At 37.1% G+C, this 24,241-nt stretch overlaps 1 protein-coding gene across 1 annotated transcript in view; it reads right to left on the bottom strand.

Moving 5' to 3' along the window:
- The window catches only part of LOC128998880 (uncharacterized), a 106,371-nt gene that overhangs the window by 28,475 nt on the left and 53,655 nt on the right, over window positions 1-24,241 (bottom strand). Inside the window, exon 7 of the mRNA XM_054425237.1 lies at window positions 17,702-17,872. Within this exon, the coding sequence (XP_054281212.1) occupies window positions 17,702-17,872 (171 nt within the window). The remainder of the gene's footprint in view (window positions 1-17,701; window positions 17,873-24,241) is intronic.

The following is a 24,241-nucleotide window of genomic DNA, read 5'->3' as shown; positions in this document are numbered from 1 at the left end:
GGCCATTACAGGAAACATCTCCACACTCTAGGAATTGTCAATGACAAGCAGGAGTGTCGACTTGTCGGATTGCGACGGACTTGGGGCTAGGAGAAGGGCTCTGTTTGGTCTAAAGCAGCCAGGTGATGTACCAGACGCTAACATTGGGAAAAGCTCCTGCACCTAGTCAAGGACAGGCATAGTCTTGGCTTACCCAGTTAGTGGCAAGTGGGATGCACAATAAGCTTCAGTTGACGTGCTTGGACCACGAGTCTGTTGTAATGTCTAACTTACATATTCACATTGCCTGCCTAATTTGTTATAACATATGGTTTATGTTATATTTCTATATTGTTATGAGTTTATTTATAGTTGACTTGTTTACATTCAGTATTCTATCTTATTCAAAATTAAATTAGTTTCATGTTAACTAACTGTCTAAATTATTTTATATAATCAGAGTAATTACCGCTGCAGCTCAACTCTGCTATTTCTACAACATCAGGTTATGGGCCTCCTGTTTGCTGAATTTTAATTTCTCTGATTATTTTGTCCAAGTTCACCAACTTTGAAAATGTATCAACCTCCTTCAATAGAGAAATTGAAAGGCCGTGAAAACTATGATACATGGAAAGTTGCCGTTCAAGCATATTTGGAAGATTGTGAGCTCTGGGACTGTATTTTGGGAACTGAAGAAGATATAAAGAAAGTGACAAAATGTAAATCCAAAATCATATTGCTAATTGATTCAGTTAATTATGTCCATGTCCAATCAGCAGAAACAGCCAAGGAAGCCTGGGAAAATTTAGAAAAGGCATTTTCTGACAAGGGTTTGACCCGAAGAGTTGGTTTGCTGCGATTGTTAACAACAACAAGGCTAGAAAATTGTAAGTCCATAGAAGATTATGTTAATCAAATCTTGTCAACGGCCCACAAGCTAACCAACATTGGTCTGAAAGTGGATGATGAGTGGGTAGGAACAATTTTACTTGCTGGACTACCGGATCAATTCTAACCAATGATCATGGGTATTGAAAGTTCTGGTGTCAAGATAACGGCTGATTCAATCAAAACTAAACTACTTCAAGATGTATCTGTGGAAAATGAATCTTCCAAATGCATTGCGATGTACGGTTATGGTCGAAGAGAAAATTCAAAACCAATTTTTCAGAACAGCCACAACACTTCAAGCCAAAAGCAACCCACCGAAGACAAGAAACGGCAAGATAGCAAAGGTTACAAGGGTCCTCGATGTTTCCAATGCAACGGTTATGGTCACATATCAAGGAACTGTGACAAATCCAGGAACATCAGCACGAGAAATGAAAGAGACAGTTGCAAGTCTAAACAGGACAATTCACTCTTTGCTGCCTTCTCAATGCGAACAGATGTAAGTAGTGATTGTTATCTAGATTCAGGAGCTAGTGCTCATTTATGTGTTGACAGTGTGATACTTGAAAATAAAAGGAAATCTCCACAATTGAGTATTACCACCGCTAATAATTCCACTATGGTAACTGACACAATTGGAGATACAAACCTTTCTGTACATATTTCAGGTATTTCATCAGATGTTAAAGTTCAAAATGTATATTATGTTCCTCAGTTAAATGTAAATTTACTTTCTGTCAGTCAAATTGTGAGCAAAGGGAACACTGTGATTTTTGACAACGAAGGAGCTCAGATTTTCAATAGTGACAATGAAGTAATTGCCACAGCTTCTAAGGTCAACAACTTGTTTAAGTTAAATGTTCAACCATCTTCATGCACAGCCATGACTGCAAAATGCAATGATCAAATTCTCTGGCATAAACGTATGGCTCACCTCAACTATGATGACCTGACAAAATTGTCAAATGGCTTGGTGCATGGAATTAATCTATCTGATAAAAAGCCTGACATTCCTTGTGAATCATGTGTACTTGGCAAAAGCCACCGACTACCTTTCCAACCAAGTAGCAGTAAAAGTAGTGAACTGCTTGAATTGGTACACTCTGACTTGGTTGGACCAATGGAAGTAAATTCTCTTGCTGGTTCTAAGTATATTCTTACCTTCCTAGATGATTTTAGCCATAAAACATTTGTTTATTTCTTGAAGACAAAGGATCAAGTTTATGAAACATTCAAATCTTTTAAACATCTGGTAGAAAATCAAACTGGAAAGAAAATCAAAACTCTGAGAACAGATGGAGGTAGTGAGTATTGTAGCAAGAGGTTTTCTGAGTTCTATGAGAAAACAGGTATTGTGCATCAGACTAGCTGCAGTTATACGCCACAACAAAATGGTAAAGCTGAGCGATTGAACCGCACACTAATGGATCGTGCCCGATGTTTATTGCTTGACTCCGAGCTGCCTAAATGTTTTTGGGCTGAAGCAGTTAATACTGTAACTTACCTGTTAAACCGCTCACCGAGTAGGACAATTTCTTCGACTCCTGAAGAATTGTGGTCAGGCCAAAAGCCAACCCTCTCTCACGTGAAGACATTTGGTTGCAAAGCTTATGCACATGTTCCAGCCGCAAATCGTAAGAAACTGGATGCAAGATCGACACCGTGTATTTTAGTAGGATATTGCTCTACAACAAAAGGCTACCGTCTCTACAATCCGAGAACAAAATCTGTACTAATTTCAAGAGACGTTACATTTTCTGAATGTGAAAATGGTAGTATTTTGCTGAAAAATTGCCGGGAACAAGAGGATTACAAGTTTTACATTCCTCCAAAAGATTTAGATTTTCCTGCAGTAGTACCCGAAGAATCTGAATATGACTCAGCAAATTCTGACTTTGAAGTCAATGAAAGTTCTGAACTTCAAGAGAATCTGCTGCCAGTATCCAGTGATCGACCTCAGAGAGTCCTTCAACCTCCCAAATCTCTTGGGGATTATGTAACTTTTTATGCTGCAAGTGATGATGATCGTGCTAAACCTCAACTCGACCGTTACAGCTCTGTACGCAATTTAATGGCATTAGCTGCTGAAAAGGACTTAGAAATAGACCGAATGGATGTTGTCTCTTTATTTCCTCCAGAAGAACCCACAGAAGAAATATGCATGAATCAACCTAAACATGAAAAAGCCTCTCGTAAGTATAACCAGAAACTACACTCATGTTTGATTAGAGTAGGAATGACTCAGTCAATATTTGATTCCAGTGTTTATCACATGGTGAAAAATGGGAGGATGTTAATCTTTACAGCCTGGGAGGACAATTTAGTAGTTTTTCACAATGATAAACATCTCAAAGAAATCCTAAAGACACAACTAATAAAAGAATTCAAAATGAAAGATGTGGGGACAGCAAAATTTATTCTGGGATTAAGAATAACCCGGGATAGGAAACACAAGAAGATTAGTCTTGATCAAGAAGTGGAAATTTTCTAACGATGACACAAGACAAAGACAAGCACATGAAATGTATCAAGGAGCAAGGAATATGCAAGTTGGGAGGATGTTGTAATGTCTAACTTACATATTCACATTGCCTGCCTAATTTGTTATAACATATGGTTTATGTTATATTTCTATATTGTTATGAGTTTGTTTATAGTTGACCTGTTTACATTCAGTTGTTATATTTTGTATTCTATCTTATTCTCAATTAAATTAGTTTCATATTAACTAACTGCCTAAATTATTTTATACAATCAGAGTAATTACCGCTGCAGCTTAACTCTGCTATTTCTACAACATCAGAGTCCTCCCCACTCACATTTAGTTAATTCAATCAATGTAGAGGTACTGTTTGTGCGTGTATTTAAATAAAATACTAACTGTATACTTTATTAAATTGATTTCACATCCAGTTTAGTTAAAGGTAGGCCCTGCATTTCTGGTTGATTAATATTATTGAAGTACAATATGTTTTTAGGTTACCGGTATAATAAATGCAATTTTGTTTGTAAGCTGTTTTACTTATTTGGCTTTCTATTCCTTATTACCTTAGATATTTTATGGAATACTAGCTGACCCGGCGAACTTCGTATCGCCTAAGTTATAGGTTTCCCCTAAGACAGACCGATGGAAAGAAAGTACCGTTACGTTTAATTTTCAAGATGATCTCGTTCGCATCGCTCAATCACGTCCTGGTTGAAGTTCGTTCGCTACGCTCACTCACCTTTGGGTTGGAGCTCGTTCGCTACGCTCACTCACCTTTAGGTTGGAGCTCGTTCGCTGGGCTCACTTGCCTTCAGGTTAGCTCGTTCGCTACGCTAACTCGCCTCCAGGTTGAAGTTCGTTCGCTACGCTCACTCACCTTTGGGTTGGAGCTCGTTCGCTACGCTCACTCACCTTTAGGTTGGAGCTCGTTCGCTGCGCTCACTTGCCTTCAGGTTAGCTCGTTCGCTACGCTAACTCGCCTCCAGGTTGAAGTTCGTTCGCTACGCTCACTCACCTTTTGGTTGCAAATTAGCTGTTGTCATAAATGTAAAAGAAATAATAGTGCTGCACCCTGTTGGTAATCCTTGTAACTTTAATGCTATTGAACATCATAGAACAGAACCAACTTGTTTAATTGAAACAGCTGTTAAGATTCATTAATTCCATTTCTCATAAGGTTAACATGGGAAACTCCAGAGCCACTGGGGCGGAGCCCTTTTAAGAATTTCGAAACGGGAAATAGTTTACGTCCGATTCGCATACCTACAGAATTTACACACCAAATTTCATAACGATCGGTGAAGTCGTTCCGGAGGAGTTTGCAGACAAACACTGTGACACGAGAATTTTATATATTAGATTACCATAATTTTTTTAATGTTATTTTCATGAGAGACCCATTTGCAGACACTGTTATTAAGTTAAATACAATAGGAACCTTGGAAACAAGTTTATCTAATACTAGCAGAGTACCCGTCCTTCGTACGGGGTTGGCATAGAAGTATAAAATGCTTATACATATGGTTTGACAGCTCCATTTAAGTGATGTTAAATAATGTTTACATTTAGGCTAGTGACATCATTATTTTAATTTATAATCCTTACCCTCTCTGTTCTAATATTCGTGCAGTATTTAATATGTTTGAACCAGCTGTGTGGAATTGTAAAATCAAAATTCATTTGACAGTTAGTTCTGCTTGTTTACATTTTTAAACTTTGTAGGTTTGTTCTTTGTTACCATGGATACCATCAATCAATATTTACTTTTAAATCTCTCACCTCAAATTTTTGAATGCCCACGGGGCAGAGCCGTAGGACAATATCGAAGCGGGAATAGTTCTATATGTATCCTCGGAACTGTAGCTTCATTTGTGTGCAATTTGAGCCCAGTAGGTTCAGTAGTTTTCTAGATTAGCTCATACAAACACACACACACACAGACACCACCTCTTCTTTATAATAGTATAGATAGATATAAAATTCTCGTGTCACAGTGTTTGTCTGCAAACTCCTCCGGAACGACTTCACCGATCGTTATGAAATTTGGTGTGTAAATTCTGTAGGTATGCGAATCGGACGTAAACTATTTCCCGTTTCGAAATTCTTAAAAGGGCTCCGCCCCAGTGGCTCTGGAGTTTCCCATGTTAACCTTATGAGAAATGGAATTAATGAATCTTAACAGCTGTTTCAATTAAACAAGTTGGTTCTGTTCTATGATGTTCAATAGCATTAAAGTTACAAGGATTACCAACAGGGTGCAGCACTATTATTTCTTTTACATTTATGACAACAGCTAATTTGCAACCAAAAGGTGAGTGAGCGTAGCGAACGAACTTCAACCTGGAGGCGAGTTAGCGTAGCGAACGAGCTAACCTGAAGGCAAGTGAGCGCAGCGAACGAGCTCCAACCTAAAGGTGAGTGAGCGTAGCGAACGAGCTCCAACCCAAAGGTGAGTGAGCGTAGCGAACGAACTTCAACCTGGAGGCGAGTTAGCGTAGCGAACGAGCTAACCTGAAGGCAAGTGAGCGCAGCGAACGAGCTCCAACCTAAAGGTGAGTGAGCGTAGCGAACGAGCTCCACCCCAAAGGTGAGTGAGCGTAGCGAACGAACTTCAACCAGGACGTGATTGAGCGATGCGAACGAGATCATCTTGAAAATTAAACGTAACGGTACTTTCTTTCCATCGGTCTGTCTTAGGGGAAACCTATAACTTAGGCGATACGAAGTTCGCCGGGTCAGCTAGTATACATATATATATTAATATATATATCGTAGGCTAGGCCTATGTGTGTTTGTATTACAAATTTAAACCTTAAAGTTTTTCCAATTCTTTGACAAACGTGAATGATGTTAGGCTTTCGTTTATACAGGGTGTCCATAAAAAACGTTTCAGGACTTTGGGAAATGAATCCCCATACTAAAAGGAAGAAAAAAGTTTCTGGGAAGGTATGTCCGAAAATGCATATTAACCCAGATATCCGCCATTTTGTTTTTTATACAAAAATATTTTTATCTGTGAAATTTTTTATTCGACGATTATGAAATTTGGTATACATGTTAACATACACAAGACCTAAAATAGAAAAAATAATAAAGTTGTTCCGATTGTAATTTTCAAAATGGCGGCCGTTTTAATTTTTCTAACTTAAATAACTCAAAAACGGCTAATTCTACGAAAAAATGCCAAGAATACTTTTTTTTTGCATTTTTAATTCCCTATTAAACGATAGGGAATTAAAAATGCTAAAAAAAAGTATTCTTGACATTTTTTCATAGAATTAGCCATTTTTGAGTTATTTAAGTTAGAAAAATTCAAACGGCCGCCATTTTGAAATTTACAATCGGAACAACTTTATTATTTTTTCTATTATAGGTCTTGTGTATGTTAACATGTATACCAAATTTCATAATCGTCGAATAAAAAATTTCACAGATAAAAATATTTTTGTATAAAAAACAAAATGGCGGATATCTGGGTTAATATGCATTTTCGGACATACCTTCCCATAAACTTTTTTCTTCCTTTTAGTATGGGGATTCATTTCCCAAAGTCCTGAAACGTTTTTTATGGACACCCTGTATATAAAAATATGCAAAACACTCCTACCACCTGAACACCAGCCACTACTGCTGGTTAGGATTGAAAGCCTGAGGCTGTAATCCAATACCGGGATTTCAGGATTATCTTAGTCAATCCTGATGTAGCGGTAATTACTCTGATTATATAAAATAATTTAGGCAGTTAGTTAATATGAAACTAATTTAATTGAGAATAAGATAGAATACAAAATATAACAACTGAATGTAAACAGGTCAACTATAAACAAACTCAAAACAATATAGAAATATAACATAAACCATGTGTTATAACAAATTAGGCAGGCAATGTGAATATGTAAGTTAGACATTACAACATCCTCCCAACTTGCATATTCCTTGCTCCTTGATACATTTCATGAGCTTGTCTTTGTCTTCGTCAGAAAATGTTCACTTGTTTTCTTTGAACTTTGTCTTAAGAGCTTCCTTCCTTTTTCACAGTTTAAGGCTTGTTGATCAAGACAATCTTCTTGTTTTTCCTATCCCGGGTTATTCTTAATCCCAGAATAAATTTTGCTGTCCCCATATCTTTAATTTTGAATTCTTTTATTAGTCGTGTCTTAAGGATTTTTTTGAGATGTTTATCATTGTGAAAAACTACTAAATTGTCCTCCCAGGCTGTAGCGATTAACATCCTCCCATTTTTCACCATGTGATAAACACTGGAATCAAAGATTGACTGAGTCATTCCTACTCTAATCAAACATGAGTGTAGTTTCTGGTTATACTTACGAGAGGCTTTTTTATGTTTAGGTTGATTCATGCATATTTCTTCTGTGGGTTCTTCTGGAGGAAATGCAGAGACAACATCCATTCGGTCTATTTCTAAGTCCTTTTCAGCAGCTAATGCCATTAAATGGCGTACAGAGCTGTAACGGTCGAGTTGAGGTTTAGCACGATCATCATCACTTGCAGCATAAAAAGTTACATAATCCCCAAGAGATTTGGGAGGTTGACGGACTCTCTGAGGTCGATCACTGGATACTGGCAGCGGATTTTCTTGAAGTTCAGAACTTTCATTGACTTCAAAGTCAGAATCTGCTGAGTCATATTCAGATTGATCGGGTGCTGCTTTAGGAAAATCTAAATCTTCTGGAGGAATGTAAAACATGTAATCCTCTTGATCTTGGTAATTTTTCATCAAAGCACTACCTTTTTCAAATTCAGAAAATGTCACGTCTCTTGAAATTAGTACTGTTTTTGTCCTCGGATTGTAGAGACGGTAGCCTTTTGTTGTAGAGCAATATCCTACTAAAATACACGGTGTCGATCTTGCATCCAGTTTCTTACGATTTGGTGCTGGAACATGTGCATTAGCTTTGCAACCAAATGTCTTAACGTGAGAGAGGGTTGGCTTTTGGCCTGACCATAATTCTTCAGGAGTCGAAGAAATTGTCCTACTTGGTGAGAGGTTTAACAGGTAAGTTACAGTATTAACTGCTTCAGCCCAAAAACATTTAGGCATCTCGGAGTCAAGTAATACACATCGGGCACGATCCATTAGTGTGCGGTTCAATCGCTCAGCTTTACCATTTTGTTGTTGCGTATAACTGCAGCTAGTCTGATGCACAATACCTGTTTTCTCATAGAACTCAGAAAACTTCTTGCAACAATACTCACCACCTCCATCTGTCCTCAGAGTTTTGATTTTCTTCCCAGTTTGATTTTCTACCAGATGTTTGAAAGATTTGAAGGTTTCTAAAACTTGATCCTTTGTCTTCAAGAAATAAACAAATGCTTTATGGCTAAACTCATCTAGGAAAGTAAGAATATACTTAGAACCAGCAAGAGAATTTACTTCCATTGGTCCAACCAAGTCAGAGTGTACCAATTCAAGCAGTTCACTACTTTTACTGCTACTTGGTTGGAAAGGTAGTCGGTGGCTTTTGCCAAGTACACATGATTCACAAGGAATATCAGGCTTTTTATCAGATAGATTATTTCCATGTGCCAAGCCATTTGACAATTTTGTCAGATCATCATAGTTGAGGTGAGCCATACGTGCCAGAGAATTTGATCATTGCATTTTGCAGTCATGGCTGTGCCTGAAGAGGATTGAACATCCAATTTAAACAAATTGTTGACCTTAGAAGCTGTGGCAATGACCTCATTGTCACTATTGAAAATCTGAGCTCCTTCGTTGTCAAAAATCACAGTGTTCCCTTTGCTCACAATTTGACTGACAGACAGTAAATTTACATTCAACTGAGGAACATAATGTACATTTTGAACTTTAACATCTGATGAAATACCTGAAATATGTACAGAAAGGTTTGTATCTCCAATTGTGTCAGTTACCATAGTGGAATTATTAGCGGTGGTAATACTCAACTGTGGAGATTTCCTTTTATTTTCAAGTATCACACTGTCAACACATAAATGAGCACTAGCTCCTGAATCTAGGTACCAATCACTACTTACATCTGTTCGCATTGAGAAGGCAGCAAAGAGTGAATTGTCCTGTTTAGACTTACAACTGTCTCTTTCATTTCTGGTGCTGATGTTCCTGGATTTGACACAGTTCCTTGATATGTGACCATAACCGTTGCATTGGAAACATCGAGGTCCCTTACAATCTTTGCTATCTTGCCGTTTCTTGTCTTCGGTGGGTTTCTTTTGGCTTGAAGTGTTGTGTCTGTGGCTGTTCTGAAAACTTGGTCTTGCATTTTCTCTTCGACCATAACCGTACATCGCAATGCATTTGGAAGACTCATTTTCTACGGATACATCTTGAAGTAGTTTGGTTTTTATTGAATCAGCCGTTATTTTGACACCAGAGCTTTCAATACCCATGATCATTGGTTGGAATTGATCCGGTAGTCCAGCAAGTAAAATTGTTCCTACCCACTCATCATCCACTTTCAGACCAATGTTGGTTAGCTTGTGGGCCGTTGACAAGATTTGATTAACATAATCTTCTATGGACTTACAATTTTCTAGCCTTGTTGTTGTTAACAATCGCAGCAAACCAACTCTTCGGGTCAAACCCTTGTCAGAAAATGCCTTTTCTAAATTTTCCCAGGCTTCCTTGGCTGTTTCTGCTGATTGGACATGGACATAATTAACTGAATCAATTAGCAATATGATTTTGGATTTACATTTTGTCACTTTCTTTATATCTTCTTCAGTTCCCAAAATACAGTCCCAGAGCTCACAATCTTCCAAATATGCTTGAACGGCAACTTTCCATGTATCATAGTTTTCACGGCCTTTCAATTTCTCTATTGAAGGAGGTTGATACATTTTCAAAGTTGGTGAACTTGGACAAAATAATCAGAGAAATTAAAATTCAGCAAACAGGAGGCCCATAACCTGATGTTGTAGAAATAGCAGAGTTGAGCTGCAGCGGTAATTACTCTGATTATATAAAATAATTTAGGCAGTTAGTTAATATGAAACTAATTTAATTGAGAATAAGATAGAATACAAAATATAACAACTGAATGTAAACAGGTCAACTATAAACAAACTCATAACAATATAGAAATATAACATAAACCATGTGTTATAACAAATTAGGCAGGCAATGTGAATATGTAAGTTAGACATTACAACAAATCCTGGGCTTGATTATTATTGTTAAAATTTCAAAAACAAGACTAAAAGACAATTAATGAACTTGAATTATATTTAACTAAGTTGGACATTATTTACAAAATCATAAAATAATAATAAATAAAACATATGTTAGTTATTAATCAGAAAGATGAAGGCAGGCAATAAGTTATAACATTTTCTCTCCCCCCCCCCCCCCCCCACCCAAGAACTGCAACCTTGGTAAGTGGGCGCCGGAATGTACCTTTGGTTGTTTTTATGTCCACAACTCTTATAACGCCATCTTTATCTTGGTAAATGGCTGATATTTGTCCAAGAGGCCATGAATTTCTTTGATTATCTTCTTCTACTAATATAGCCAAGTCCTCTACTTGAGGTGATTCTATTCGTTTGTGCCACTTGCAACGTCTTGATAAACAGGGCAGGTATTCGTGGACCCAACGCTTCCAAAAACTATCCAAAAGTGTTCTTACGCGGGCTAGATGTTTCTTACATAGTTTATCTTCATCAATATTTATTTTGTAGGCTTCGCGTAGAAAGTGTTTTGGTGTGATCGGCTCAGGGTCCAACGGGTCAATTGATAAGTTTGTGAGTGGACATGAGTTAATAATAAACTCCACGCGAGTCAAAAACGTCTGCAGTTCTTCATCTTTTAGGTACTGGGATCGCATGACACTTTTCAATGCTGTTTTTACTGACCTTATCAGTCTCTCCCAACATCCCCCAATGTGTGGCGCACGGGGAGGAATGAAATTCCATTTAATCCCACTCTTGACGACTATCCGTTGAATCTGGGCGTTATTTAAAGACTTAACAGCATTTCGAAGTTCATTGTCTGTTCCTACAAAATTCGTACCATTGTCAGAAAACATCTCAGAAGGGCAAGGTTTCCGGCTTATAAACCTTTGAATTGCCATAACGCAACTCTCCGTATTTAACGAATGAGCCACTTCGAGATGAATTGAACGAAATAGCAAAGGAATCATTTGAGATTGACAACTACGGTGCATCTCGAGCAGAAAACATCTCACAAGAAGAAAGGACCCAAAACATAGAAATCAAAATCAAAACAACACATTTAGACAGTGTTCCAATCAAAGAAAATGCGTTAGAGATGGAATGCCAACCACTGGGGGCTGAGAATATGGTTCAGGACTCTGAGAAACATTCTGACATCCTCACCAGTCTCCAGATGGTCCGAGTGGTTGGAGGGAGTACGGAAGAGCCTGATGAAGACAAGGAGATAGTTGATGATGAGCCTATAGAAACTTCCAAAATACTCAAAGTCTTGAGAGAAGCCATACTCTGGAATCTAGTGTCAAAATCAAAAACAGGATCGTCGCGGTAACTGACAAAAGAAAGATTAAGGCAGGCAATAAGTTATAACATTTGTAGTATTTTCACTTTTTAGAATTTTCAATGAGTAGGCCTTTATAGTCCCTTAAACGAGTGTGTAAGCTCCCTAATGTGACCTATAACAGTTTATCCTGTGTACTTTTTACCCTTTTCTATGTTTCAAAATAGTACCACGTGGGACTTAAATCACAGTCTTTCTTGTGATCAGTTATTCTAGAATTTATAAGCTACTAGCAGAGTACTGTCCTTTGTACGGGGTTGGTGTATAAGTATAAAATTCTTATTGCAGTTATACTCGTGCTTTGCGTTTGCAATGGGGGAGGACAATGTTTAAAAAAATTTTGTTTTTTAAATTTACGGTATTTTATAGTATAACACACCTTGTTAAAGACTAATTTCATATATATGTTATGTTCATTGATTAATCTTTTCTGCTATAACTTATTTGTGAAGATTAAATATCACATGTTTTAATATTGTTAAAAGAATAGTAAATAAACAGTTATGAAATGTTGTGAAACTGACTTTTATTTGAATTTGATATTTGACCATTTATTATTTGTGCCTAAACTAAAAAAGAACCATGTCTTACAGAAAAAGTAATAGGGAAGTTAAACCTCCAAAAAGGTATACCCCTGATCAGAATAAAAACAATGATCCTGACAAATTATCAAAGAAAATTTCTGAGAATGGAAACAATGAAACTCAAGGAATAGCATTAAGAGAAACCAGCATTACTTCTATTAGTTCAAGGAAAACAAAAAGTAAATCCACAACATCAAGCAACAGGAGACAAATGGCAATAGAACTTGAAAAGTTGGAGGAAATACAAAAACTGGAACGAGAAAATGAAGAAAAGGAGCTGGAAAAACAAAGACTGGTGGAGGAGGAGCTGGAGCTACAACGGCTGGAGCTGGAAAATGAAATGGAGCAACAACGGCTGGAGAAGGAAATGGAGCAACAACAGCTGGAGAAGGAAATGGATGGAAGCTTAATATCTCAGAGAGAGGAGAGAGAATCTGCGAGTAAAGTCATAAAGTGGCTGAATGATAATGAACCGACAGTTCATTAGTGTTCATCAACTGCCATGACCAAGGCTGCACAATTGCTAGCAAATTCAGTCAAAAAACCTATTCAACCAACCTCTCTTTGCCGCCAACAGCTACCAAACTTTAGTGGTAGACCAGATGAGTGGCCTATGTTCTTTACTGCATTTGAAAATACCGTAAAATTGCATTCTGATGATGACAATCTAGTATTTTTCAACTTTCAAATTCAACTTAGAAACTGTCTTGAAGGCGAAGCCTTCAAAATGATGAAACCTCTTTTTGTTTCCAGTAAAAACTTGCATGCCATAATGAAAACGTTACAGATGCGTTTCGGTAAACATGAGTTTATCATTGAGTCTATGATGAACCAAACTAGAACGCTAGCCCCTGTAACAGAAGACGATATTGTAGGCCTCATCAAATGTTCTACAACCATTCTTAACTTTGCCTCTACAGCTGAGTCCCTTCATATGGAGTACTACATGACAAACCCTCAACTACTCAGTGAACTGTTCGGAAAATTGCCTTATCAAATGAAGTACCATTGAGCTCAACATGTGAGCAGTATGTGTGTAACTAGACCTAGCCTAAGTGATTTTTCAGATTGGTTGGAGAGACAATGTTCTATCATGAGTATCTATTTTCATCAAAAAAATTACGTCCCGACTAAAAACGAAAAAATTACGAAAACAAAAAATGACTTCAAACCTGTATTGACCAACTCTTCAAAAGCAACAGTTCCCACAGTTGGCCCACTTACCTGCGTGTACTGTGGTGATAAGCACGATAATGACAAATGCTCTATCCTTCGGAAATCTGATATTTCCAAAAGGTGGAAAATGGTAGGTGAAAAAAAAGATGCTTTTCATGTTTCAAACGACATGAACTTAAATTTTGTAAATCTAAAATAGCTTGTAGTATAAACGGTTGTAAGCTGCACCATCACTGTCTCTTACATAACTCCAATCTTGAACGACCTCCAATGAAAAGAAATGAGGGAGAGTTAAAATCTAGAGATGAAATAATCGGTAATCATTTTGAAGATAACATATGAAACCGTGTTTTGCTTTGTGTCCTGTCACGTTGTATGGTCCCAAGTCTCAGGTAGATACTTATACCCTTTTAGACGACGGCTCGACTGTATCGCTTCTGGATTCATCAATTGCCGATGAACTTGGTATCAAGGGTGAGATTGTTCCTTTGACAACATGTTGGTCTAACAACACAAGACACTTTGAATCTCAATCAAAAAGAATAGATCTAAAAATAAAAGGATTTTACGAAGATGAAATATTAACATTGAAAGGGGTTAGAACTCAGTCCACTTTAGACTTACCACACCCAGGGACGGTTTAACCCATACGCGAACTACGCGGTCACATATGGCGCCACGAAAAAGTGGCGCCAACGGGACACAATTTTTTTTCAGAAGACAAAATTGGAAACAACTTTACTGACAAGTGAACAACTTAATTTCGTTTTTTTCGCTCAGAGTTCAAGTATCCAAAGCACCACACCAAAGGCATTTATTCTGTTTGTATCAACAGCACTTGAAAAATGTGTATACTTGTACAGCACTTTAACTCAAGGCATTGATTGCAGTTTCGATTTGTATTAGCTGATGCTCGGCAGCGTACAGCGCAGCGCAAGTGGGTTTTATTTCATGACTCATGGTCGAGATAAGCGCGCAGCGCCACTTTTCACAACAAGAAACTTCCCCCTCCCTTCTTCCCCTGATCACTCTCCCCTCCTAGAGCAGAGCAGTACGTTATATTGCACTCTTAATTGAACATTCTGTATTCTTTTTGTCAAGGTAATACTTCAATTCGGTTTTTCATGTTTTCTTCATGTTTAATCTAAAAATTCCTCTCTTGTCATCTACCTACACCTGTTTTTCATTGTAATATGCTTAAAAAAACTTATATCTTATCCAAGTTATCCTGTAAAAATTGATTTTACATTTAGAAATAAATTGTTAACTTTGGGGTTTGCTAAAGTGTATATGATGAGTAAAAGTGTAAAAATTTTAAATTTCTGTGAATAAAATTCTTTTATTGCAAGTATTATTCTAACCTAAACTTAAAAAAAGTTCTTCCCAAAACAATTAGGGTTAAGTTATGTTCATGGTGGGTGGGTTGGGGAGGGGGGGGATTCTAGGTGGCACTGATTCGGGTGTTCGCTTAACTCTGAAAAATTCCTAGAACCAGCCCTGACCACACAACAAATAGACAGTGTCAAATTGAGGAATAACTGGCCTCACCTAGACTCAACCTCTTTCAATAGTGAGTGTCAGGCCCACTCTCTTGATAGGCCAAGACACCTGCAACCTAATTTTAACCAGTAAGATTATTGAAGGTCCTACTAACACCCCAGTACTGTCATGGTGCCTTCTTGGTTGGACTCTTCATTGAAAGTGTGCACAATTTAGAGATTGTGTAAATGGGAATTTTACCATACTCTCATATGAAGAATCTTCGCTTCATGACATGGTAAAAAAATCCTTTGATTTAGAGAAATAAGGAGAAACTAGATCAAATAACCTGAAATTAGTGAAATTGTCCATAGAAGAAGAATGTGGAGTATCAATTCTTGAGGATACCATAAAGAAAAGAGGAGATCATTACGAAGTTGGTCTTTTATGGAAAAAGGACAAATTTAATTTTCTCCCAAGCTATGACAATGCTCTGAGAAGATTAAATACTCTTGAAAAGAAAATTAAAAAAGATCTGGAATTTAAAGAGGTTTACACAACCAATGGTAAATGTCAAATTGTAGGGAAAAGAATAAAGTTATTTTCTCATTCTTTGATACGATTCGGAATGATTTAGCAAAATTAAGATTTTCATCAATCTTATATGGGCGTAAAACTGGCAAAGTATGTACGCTTAGGGCGATCGAGGGGTTTATCTGATGTCTTAACTCAATCTTTTTCGGCACAAAGACTCTATCTTTTATAGATAACATCATAAAGTAACCAATTTAGGTTTGTTCAACTTCTTTCAACTTATTTTAGCTTGAATTTGACGTATAAAACGTTTAGTTACCTTGAATAGTACCCAAACAATTATCATTTAAAATCCCGGCATTCTTTTAAAAACACCCTGTATTCTGCTTTAATACTTTTAATACTTTATTCTGAAATGGCAAACATATTATGTATAGCCTAAGTAGTTTTAATAATAGGCCTATATGGTATATAAATTATATTTTAAAATGTTTATTTAATTTGGTAATAAGGATTAGTTTTATCCATTTATGTATGCATACAAAGATTAAAACATTGGGGTCAATTTTATATGAACTCTGTCATAACGTAGCTATTTTTTTCTTTATAGAATATTTATTGCTTTTTATTTTAAAATTTTTTTTAATTTCCCTATAACATATTATTATTTTTTAAAGCTCTTGGTTTCCTCTTTAAAATTATGTACGGTTTGTGGTGTTTTGATTTGAACTAAAAAAGTTAAAATTTTTTGGATTACAGTAGACCCCCTCTTAACCAACCCTAATGGGACCGGACCTAGGTCGGATAACTCAAAAGGTCGGTTAAAACGGGCAATTCCTAAATTCATAACATAATGAAGTGCTATTCATTTGGAATTAATCATTATTTTGAAGTCATACTCAAGTCACAAATAAACACAAAACACGGTTAAGTCAAATAGGCCTACTTTCAGTGTAATAGATTATAGTCCTAGGCAAGAGTCGATCAAAATTATTATTTCAATAACTTTAGTACTGTAATGTATTAATTAATGCTTTCCAAATCCATTGTAATACAGTACAGAGCCTTTGTCCAAATTAAAGATACAAGCAAAGCAACCATTTCGTTACGAGACAGGATGTTTATTTAAAGCCTCTCGCTGAAGGATCGAGGCACAAAAACTATCTTGACCTTGGAGTTGTTAACCCCCCTTCCCTGCCATCCCTACAAGTTGAGTTGTTTGTTTACTCTAGCGACAAGATAATCAGTTCTCAAAAGCGTAATGCACTTTACGATTTTATAAATTTTCCGCACAGATAACAATTCAGATCAGATGTGCTCACGCTACGAATGATGATGACAAACTGACAATATGCTATATTTTTTGTGATCAATACAAAATAACTTATTCTTAGTCCTGTGGAGATAAGCGTATGGTTCGGTTCTCATAGCCCAGCGTGGGAGCGGATATGCCAAGATTCCTAGAAAGAGGCGGTTATAGAAAACTGCTCTCAAAGCAAGGTTGGTTAAAACAAACTGTAATATTTTTCGATCGAAGGCGGATAATCCGATTATCGCTTAATACGAGGTTGGTTAAGAAAGGGTCTACTGTAATACGAAAATGCCCAGTAGGGTATATATGCATATAAGCCCTGTTAGCGCCCATATAATAGGCTTCAATGTCTTAAAGTCTCTTTGTAATGCAGCTGGTGTGTCGTTCACAAAATTTAGGCCGTTTGAGGGGAAGCGATTCTATCCCCTCCACCTCACTCCAACAATGAACTAACAGCCGCCAGCAGCTGATCAGCTGAAGTATACATTAAGTTAAATAAAGTGGTGGGGGACCCAGGAAACCTTCCCCTTAAACTGCCTAAATTTTGTGAACAGACTATAACATCATTGGTCAATCAAAAGACCACGTGTAGTTATTCTAAAATTAACTTCCAAGCTGTTGTCAAGCATAGCTTTCAGTCGTTTTTGTTGTAATACACTCCCATCAATAATTATTTTAAGTTGAAGGTTGCTAACTGGCATGTCCTCCTTCATCCGATATATCAAACTTCACTGATGTCAGTTTAAACTTACCTTAGCACCTGTTGTTATATCACAAATATCTAGAGTGTTGTCAGTATTTACTGTAGCCAAATACTTGTCTGTCGGATGAACAAGAGTTACCAGTCTCACTGGGGCACCAAAATGTTTCATCTCTTCCAATGACACATTCTGGTCATTGACCTTCACCATTGCAAGTGAGCTCTGAAAATAGAAACAGAACTTGTAATTGTAATTGAGCGGAGCAAACGAAGCGAGCAAAGCTCTTATATGTCGACTCTTATGCATTTTGTAATACGCAAACTCCTCCTAGACGGCTGAGTCAATCGTTTTCAAATTTTGCATGGTGATAAAGACCTTATCGGTGAGTGCCAACATCTATATGGCGTTAAAAAAGTCTCTCAGGAATCCGCCCCACTGGGTCTCAAAGTTTCAATGTAATCCTTATGGAAGCAGTATTTTACACATAAACAAAGGTATATGATCAGCTGTTGACTTTTGAATGCAGTAGATAAAGAAATAGCTGATAGCATTATTCCACAGATATTAGAACAGAAACGGTATAAATCATATATATAATCAAATGACGACACTAGCTTGAGGTCCGTGACGTAGGAAGTGCTAAAGGAAGTACTAAAGGTGAGCAGTCTGAAATGTGGAAATTGTTTATGACGATTAGATTTAGGTATCTGCATTCCTAAAATTCTATGGGAAGGGAGGGAAACAGGTCCGTGACGTAGGAAGTGGTGAAGGAAGTATTTAAGGCGAGCTGTCCGGAGTGTGGAAATTGTTTATGACGATTAGATTAAGGTATCTACAATCCTAAAATGCTATGGAAAGGGAGAAAAACAGGTCCGCGATGTAGGAAGTTGTGAAGGAAGTAGTCAAGGCGAGCTGTCCGGAGTGTGGGAACTATTCATGACAATTAGATTAAGGCATCTGCAATCCTAAAATGCTATGGAAAGGGAGAGAATCAGGTCCTTGACGTAGGAGGTAGTGAAGGAAGTAGTAAAGGTGAGCAGTCCGGAGTATGGGAACTTTTAATGGCGATTAGATTAAGTTATCTGCAATCCTAAAATTCTATGGGAAGGGAGGGAAACAGGTCCGTGACGTAGGAGGTGGTGAAGGAAGGAGTAAAGGCGAGCAGTCCGGAGTGTAGAAACTGTTTATGACGGGTAGATTAAGAGATCTGCAATCCTAAAATGCTATTGGAAGGGAGGAAAACAGGTCCGAGACGTAGGAAGTGGCGAAGGAAGTAGTCGAGGCGAGCTGTCCGGAGTGTGGGAACTGTTTATGACGATTAGATTAAGGTATCTACAATCTTAAATTGCTATGGGAAGAGAGGGAAACAGGTCCGCGTCGTAGGAAGAGGTGAAGGAAGTAGTAAGGTGAGCAGTGTGTAGTGTGGGACCTTGAAACCGTTAGTAGCAGTTAGATTAATGTATCTGCAAAGCTGAAATGCCATGAGAGGGGATGGAAGCATGCCCACGACATAGGAAATGGTGAAAGAAGTAGTAAAGGCTAGCAGTGCGGAGTGTGGGGAATGATTTTGGCAATTAGATTAACGTATCTAAAATCCTAAAATGATATGGAAAGTGATGATAACAGGTCCACGACGTAGGAAGTTGCTTAGTTTTTAATTTTATTTTAAATTAAAGTGGTCACATGTAAAAACCAATTATTAAAAAAAAATTAAATTAAGCAATGTGTAGACCAGCTATCATTCAATTACTATAGTGTTTACAAAGAACAGCTGATTCTATTTATCACATGTCTTTATGTAATCTTTGTTATTTGTTTTTCTCTATTATTGTTTCAAGTAACTTTGGCAGATGAATGACCCAAAATTGTTGACTTTAATAGGGTATTATAGGCAGAAAATAAGTTTTTTTTCAAATAATGTTTTAGACAAAAGTTATGTATTTTTCAATGTAGAATACGATTCTGTAATCAAAATTGGTAGTTTACATTTTTAAAAATGTCAACTTCCGGTCTGAAAAAGCCACTTCCGGTGTGATTTTGGATTTGAAATTATCTCCATTTGATAGACCGTGCCCAATTTAGCTAGTTCTGTATCATCTTTTGTTTGTAAGAAAAGGTTTCCCTCGTTTTTAAAGGGGTGTACAGGTGGTTTTGGACACCCGGTATAATGTACCGGTACTTAATTTTTTTATCTTACAGTTACAGTCGTGGTAACGAAGTGTCCTCTCAATACTTTAGTAACTAAATACCCCCGCCGCAGCAAACCTGCAGACTAAGCGAATTTCCATTTGCCTGATTGGATTTACACTAAAATAAAAATATCACATTTCATCCTGGTTGGGACGGTTGAATCAATCGTTTTCAAATTTTGCATGGTGATAAAGACCACATCGGTGAGTGCCAACATCTATATGGCGTTAAAAAAGTATCTCAGGAATCCGCCCCACTGGGTCTCAAAGTTTCAATGTAATCCTTCTGGAAGCAGTATTTGACACATAAACAAAGACATATGATCAGCTGTTGACTTTTGAATGCGGTAGATAAAGAAATAGCTGATAGCATTATTCCACAGATATAAGAACAGAAATGGTATGGAACATAAATATAATCAAATGACGACACTAGCTTGAGGTCCGTGACGTAGGAAGTGGTGAAGGAAGTAGTAAAGGTGAGCAGTCTGGAGTGTGGAAACTGTTTATGACGATTAGATTTAGGTATCTGCATTCCTAAAATGCTTTTGAAAGGAAAGGAAACAAGTCCGCGATGTAGGAAGTGATGAAGGAAGTAGTCAAGGCGAGCTGTTCGGAGTGTGGAAACTGTTTATGACGATTAGATTAAGGTATCTGCAATCCTAAAATGCTATGGGAAGGGAGGAAAACCGGTCGACGACGTAGGAAGTGGTGAAGGAAGTAGTAAATTCGACCAGTCCGGAGTGTGGGAACTGTTTATGACAATTAGATTAAGGGATGTGCAATCCTAAAATGCTATGGGAAGGGAGCGAAACAGGTCCGAGACGTAGGAATTGGTGAAGGAAGTAGTAAGGTGAGCAGTGTGGAGTGTGGAAACTGGAAACCGTTTGTAGCAGTTAGATTAATGTATCTGCAATGCTGAAATGCTATGAGAAGGGATGGAAGCATGCCCACGAGGCCAGGCTAGCAGTGCAGAGTGTGGGGAATGTTTGTGGCATTAGATTAACGTATCTAAAATACTAAAATGCTATGGAAAGTGATGAAAACAGGTCCACGATGTAGGAAGTGGCTTAGGAAGTAGTAAAGTATGAGCATAGTGTGAGAACCGTCTGTGGCAGATAGATTAATGTATCCTCAATCCTAAAATGCTATGAGAAAGGAGGGAAACAGGCCCCACGACGTAGGAAGTGGCGAAGGAAGTATTATGGCTTGCAGTGCAGAGTGTGGGAACTGTCTTTGGCAATCACATTAATGTATCTGCAATCCTAAAATGATATGGGAAGAGAGGGAAACAGGTCCACGACGTAGGGGGTGGTGAAGGAAGTAGTCAAGGTGAGCAGTGTTGTGTGTGGGAATAGATTAATGTATCTGCAATGCTAAAATGCTATGGGAAGAGACTGTAGACTGTAGGTTAAAATGATTACGAAGCACGAATCATTACATATTTTCGATACATGCAATCGTTTACAATAGTAATTTACAACTGATTTGACAACAGCTGCTTTTTACTCCATAGAGGCTAAAAGCGATTTTTACTCCCTAAAGAGTAAAAATGATACTTTAGACCCACAATGCATGCATTAAAAACTATTGTTTTTACTGCAGTATGACAAAAACAATATAATTTGAACCCTTGATGACTCCGCTCGATTTTGTGGAACACCACCTAGTTATGAAGACATTAAGTCGTGCAGTGTGCACCGTGTAAACTTGTTGGTTGGATTGTAGTAAATAGTTAACCTGTCTTCAAAATGCATTCAATGCTGTGCTGTTGGCTGTAATAATATTACTTATTACGGAAAAATATAAGGAACTCAGGTAGAGCTTTCAGTTATAACTTCTGTACTGGTTGGAAATGTGTGTATATTAAAGCAATGTTTCATACAAAAGTAATATTCTTTAGGATAACTAAATGCATATCAACTTGCTTGAAATAATTCAGTTGGCATAAATTAATTATTAGCTATGCGATACTACACTACACCTTGCGGGCAGCGCTACTCGCCGCGCCGCGACATAAAACTGAGATTTGGTCGCTCTGTTCAACCCAAAATTTTAACAAAACTAAGCATGATAAGAAAAGTTAAATACAAACAGTAAAGCAGTATATTTAATTATCTACAACTTTCTCACAGATGAAACTTCACTGACCAACAAACAACAATTTTAGTAGGCAACTAACTTTTTCACTTAACTTTTCCAAACTTTTTTAATGTGTTAATTTTAAAAATATTTATATATACTGCCAAATGAAATTTTAATTTTCAAAACCGTACCATTGGCATGAAAAGTTTATTCCCTAGCTCTGTACCAAATTTCAAAAATTTTATCTCAATTGTAAGGGTGTAAAAATGCAATATATTTAAACCGCAACCACTAGTTCCGTACTACCGTAATGGTGAAATGGCCGGGAGTTACTGCTCGGTGCGACGTTGCCAATTCTCGCTGGCCGCGGTCTGTAGTTAAAGGAGGCCGTGCAGATAGTCTTGAACATGGATACAGATAGTCACTATAATTTTATTTTAAAATACACCACTATGACAAAACACCTGTTCTTATGTATGAATTGCTCTTTATATACAATTTTTTACAACTGTATAAAAGACGTTTTGTGTTAATAGAATTTGAAAAAAAACCAAAAAAATGTATCCATTAAAACCAGATCTTGATCTGGTTTTAATGGATACATTGTTTTTTTTTTTTTGGCTGGCCCAAGATCCGATTTTTGGTGAATCCGATCGGGCGTCGGTTCTAGCTCAGATCTGGCTGATCCGGTAGTCCGATATCCGGATAGAACCATCACTAGTAAACACCACATGTACGCTGACGACTTACAAATCTATGACCATTTTACTGCAAACAACAAAAACGACTGTGTCAGAAGGATCAATGAAGATGTCAACCGAATAGTTACTTGGACTGAATAGAATCATGGACTGAGACTAAATCACGAAAAGACAAAACCGATTGTCATTTTCCATTCTCGACTTCAATCTTCAATTGACTTAGACTCCATAAACCCAATCACAGTTAGTAGCAAAGCACTTCCATACAACGACAATGTAAAGAATCTTGACATATCTTTCAACTCTTCACTTACTTGGGACATAGAAGTTACGGACAGAATTTTTTACCACAACACACAACACACTAAACTACATTTGACCAAATCACTTGTACTACCCAGCGAGCACATAATAATAATAATAATAGAGAGGACACGGCGTTTAACCAAATGCACTGAAAGTGTGGCCAAATCCGCCATCTTGGTCCGTCATACAGCCTGAATCCAAAACCCGCGAGCTCAGTTCGCATTAAAAACCCCGCGACAAATACACGATCATAAACAACATTAATAGTTGACAAAAAATTCTGAAATTTTGCACACTTGTAGATATGATACTGAGGAAAACGATGGTGTTAATATAAAATTATTAGTTATGATAGTAATTGAGTTATAAATATGTTTAATACTTATGTAGTTTAATTTTTCAAATTCAGACATGAAAAAGTTGTATTGCGAGGAAATTTTTTATTTTTTGGTCAGAGAAATTTTGTCAGCGGGAAAGTTGTGGATAAATAACCAAATTTAACTATGCGATTCACCAAAAATTTGTATCATGATCGGTTTTCTAAATAATCAGGTACAAAAGGGATCCATTGCCGCTGCCACGGCCGCGCCACGCCCGCTGCGCCGCCGGCCGTCTTTTATACATTTAGCGTGCAGTGTTTTAATGTTTTATGCTGTTGTACTGTAATATTGTATATATTAAAGCAATTTTCAAATATATTGTCTATGTAGAATTTTCAACCGTTTAGCACAACTTTTTAAGGACTAATTAGCTTTCAATATCATCCAAGATAAACTAAAGATAATTCTGTAAGTTAAATTAAACTTCCCAAATATATTTGTAAAATTACACTCAATTTATTGTCCCAGAAAAATTACAGTTTTATTGAGATGTTGCCTGATTTTATTTTTGTGAAGACTTTCGTCACTTATTTTACAGTAGTAGGGAACTCTAACATTGAAATATTTTTGAGCAATAATTTTAATTAGGTACTAAACAAAAATGATTTTTGTCCATATTGTTTCATATCCTGAGAAATGTGTACTATTTGGAAACAAATTTACACCTACACATTGTCCAAGTACTCTGTTCGTCAAGTCCTCAATTACATTGTTTTCCTTTACACTAATACAGTATCATTAACTTTATATCTACACTATTCTCATCAAGCATAGCAGACAACTAGCGCGCTTCACACGCCGGAACTACTGTCGGGGAAATAAATATGTGCACTCGAGTTTGAGCCTAAATATCTCTTGAGATGAATTATCAGATTTTGGTGAGACAAAAATTAAATATAATCTGGTTTAAATACATTTTACGTGGTAACA

The sequence above is a fragment of the Macrosteles quadrilineatus genome, unplaced genomic scaffold (genome assembly GCF_028750875.1).
Source record: "Macrosteles quadrilineatus isolate MER2022 unplaced genomic scaffold, UCM_ALF_1.0 Scaffold_1__1_contigs__length_201487025, whole genome shotgun sequence".
Taxonomy (NCBI): Eukaryota; Metazoa; Arthropoda; class Insecta; order Hemiptera; family Cicadellidae; genus Macrosteles; species Macrosteles quadrilineatus.
This window is presented reverse-complemented; position numbering and strand designations above follow the sequence as displayed.